The sequence below is a fragment of the Zingiber officinale genome, chromosome 3A, assembly GCF_018446385.1.
Source record: "Zingiber officinale cultivar Zhangliang chromosome 3A, Zo_v1.1, whole genome shotgun sequence".
In the NCBI taxonomy this organism is placed as follows: Eukaryota; Viridiplantae; Streptophyta; class Magnoliopsida; order Zingiberales; family Zingiberaceae; genus Zingiber; species Zingiber officinale.
The window spans coordinates 65692355-65694861 of record NC_055990.1 but is presented as its reverse complement, the minus strand read 5'-3'; the positions used below and the strand labels follow the sequence as shown (position 1 = coordinate 65694861).

General features: G+C 39.5%; 1 protein-coding gene across 1 annotated transcript; it reads left to right on the top strand.

Annotated features, from left to right (window-relative positions):
- The first annotated feature begins 338 nt into the window (after window positions 1-338).
- LOC122053803 lies at window positions 339-1166 on the top strand. Its single transcript, XM_042615759.1, has 2 exons — window positions 339-472; window positions 552-1166. Exon 2 carries the CDS (start codon window positions 583-585, stop codon window positions 988-990), a length of 408 nt encoding a protein of 135 aa, XP_042471693.1. The 5' UTR covers window positions 339-472; window positions 552-582; the 3' UTR covers window positions 991-1166.
- Window positions 1167-2507: the final 1341 nt, after the last annotated feature.

Genomic DNA, 2507 nt, shown 5'->3' with positions numbered 1-2507 from the left:
CTCACGAAGAAAGAAGGTGGTCGTGTTCCGTTTTCGAATGCGTTCCCTTCTAGATATATATGTTACATTCTTTTTTATTCTATTTTTTCTCATGATGTAGCAATCTGGATTGCGCGATATACATGACTACCACTGCCTCTAAAATATAAATATAGTTTAGTACTTCCTATATAATAAATTAATATTATTTACAATATAAATTAGTTTAATAAACGGTAAATAAATTCACACGTCTCCCTCACAACGGCAGTTTTATCCATCACTCATCCCATTTATTCACCCCCTCGTTCACTCACCCCAAGTGTTTTTTTACTGTCGGCCCCTAACGAGATGAAAAAATAAATAAGGATGACTAGTAATTATTAGATAGGCGGAATTTTATTTTAAAAGATTAATTATTCAATGCGAACTCAATCCCTATTCTTAATTTACCTCTCAGCACCAACTCAACTATTCCCGTGGACAACGGCAGGTCTATTCAAGATTTATTTATTTTCGTTCGTCTGTTTATTTAATTCATCGAACATATATGCTCTGATTTTATTCCCCAGCTCTGTTCTCGATTTCTCTGTGTGCTTCGCGATGGCTGATGCAAACATCGTTTGCTCCATGTGCGGCGATGTCGGCTTCGCCGATAAGCTCTTCCTCTGCTCCCGCTGCAACCACCGATTCCAGCACTCCTACTGCACCAACTACTACGAGGAGGCCACCTTTGCCGCCCCCGCCGTCTGCGACTGGTGCATCAGCGAAAGTAAGAGCACGAGTGAATCAAAGCGTGGCTCCTCCATCCTCTGTTCAAAGAAGCTGCTGACGGCCAGCAGAGGTCACTCTACCGGTAGCAGTGGCGAAGGCTCCGGCGACGACCGAAAGGTTAAGCAACGTCGTTTCCGGGAGGAAACCCGCGGCCGCGTCAAGTCCGACGTCACCAGTACTGCTTCTTCCAAGCCCACAGGCCGCAGGTACAAGCTTCTCAAGGATGTCCTATCCTGATCATATGAACAGAGCTTTGCTAATTAGTACATATATGTATAGCATAGTCTGCAGTGCGTGTGTATAGCTAGTTGATCATCATAAAATGTTAATTAATTTGCTATATGTTCAAGTAGTGGTATAACATATATAATAGTTTAATGGGGGCAAAGGCACTTGCAATGGATGCGATTTTGGGGGAAAGGGGAAGATCACATAAATGGTTGTTAATTAAGTTATGAGATGGGAAGAAGAGAGTTGTGGCAGTGTCCCTCGTGTTTGCCCCAGTGCAAGGGCTGGTGTACTCTACTATGGATCACGTAGCAAAAACAGACTGGGATCCTAATCGGTTATCTAATTAATAAACAGGGGACACTTGTCTCATAATTCAATATGTGGTTAAGGGCTACTTCGACGCTGCTGCTGCACAGAGAAATACGGGCTTGATTGTACAACGCAGCAGCAGCAGCAGCAGCAGCAGCACAGATAAATACGTGCTTAATTGAACAACGCCAATCAGTGGCTTACGAGTCGATGGAGTTCCTTGCTTGGCACGTAATGATTAACTTCAGATATTGCTTCAAATCGGTGTCGCGAGAGTGGATGGTGCGTGAATGACATAAAGAGCTAGTATTGCTTGCAAGGAGACATTAAAATGGAGTGGGTAACACGTGCATGCATTGTGGGTGATCTCGTACATTCAGCTCTTGGCACTGTCATGTAGGAAAGTACACGTGTCCGTGTCCGTAGGGTACGCTTCGACACAAGTGTGGACAGGTGGAACATAATTAGTGCACCACGTGCATCTGCTTCTGAATCTGATTTTTGCATAAAGTGGGTCGGTGGTCTGTCCCCGTATATATATATATATATATATATATATATATATATATATATATCGATAATTTCTTAGGAATCGTATCTAAAATTTTCGAAAATCTAAAAGGACATTATTGTTTTTTTTATCAAACGCTCATCTCATTCGTATTTTACTCGTTCCATCAACAGCTTACCTCATTTTTAAATATTTGAGTCATAATTTTAAAAATGATAATTTTTTAATTTGAAGACATGAAGTAACATTTGGGCACATGGTCACCTTATTTATTTCTATTTCACACATAACTGTTCTTCCACAATAACACGTATTCTAGTGGGGTTTCAAAAAAGAAAAAATTTCGTGGCAGGAAGACTAGACCTTAAAAGGTGATTTAAAACGTCGGTACCACTAAAACTATGAAGACTGAGTGCGCAAAGACCGAGTGTTCTTCCAAGAAGGTTGATCAAGGTTTCAGGCACAGATCTTTCAACAACTTTTCTCATGGATTATGGATATGTTATACCAAATGTAATTGTTATTTATTTGTTTATTTATATCTATTATAATATAAACCATTATTTTTGGATTTTTTTTTCGTTAGTTGATATGTAGTTGAGATTTTTTTGCAAAGTTAATATTGTAAATACAATCATCCGATGGTAAATGATTATTTTTCTTATATAAGATATTATATGATGAGTGATGTGGCAATAAAGGG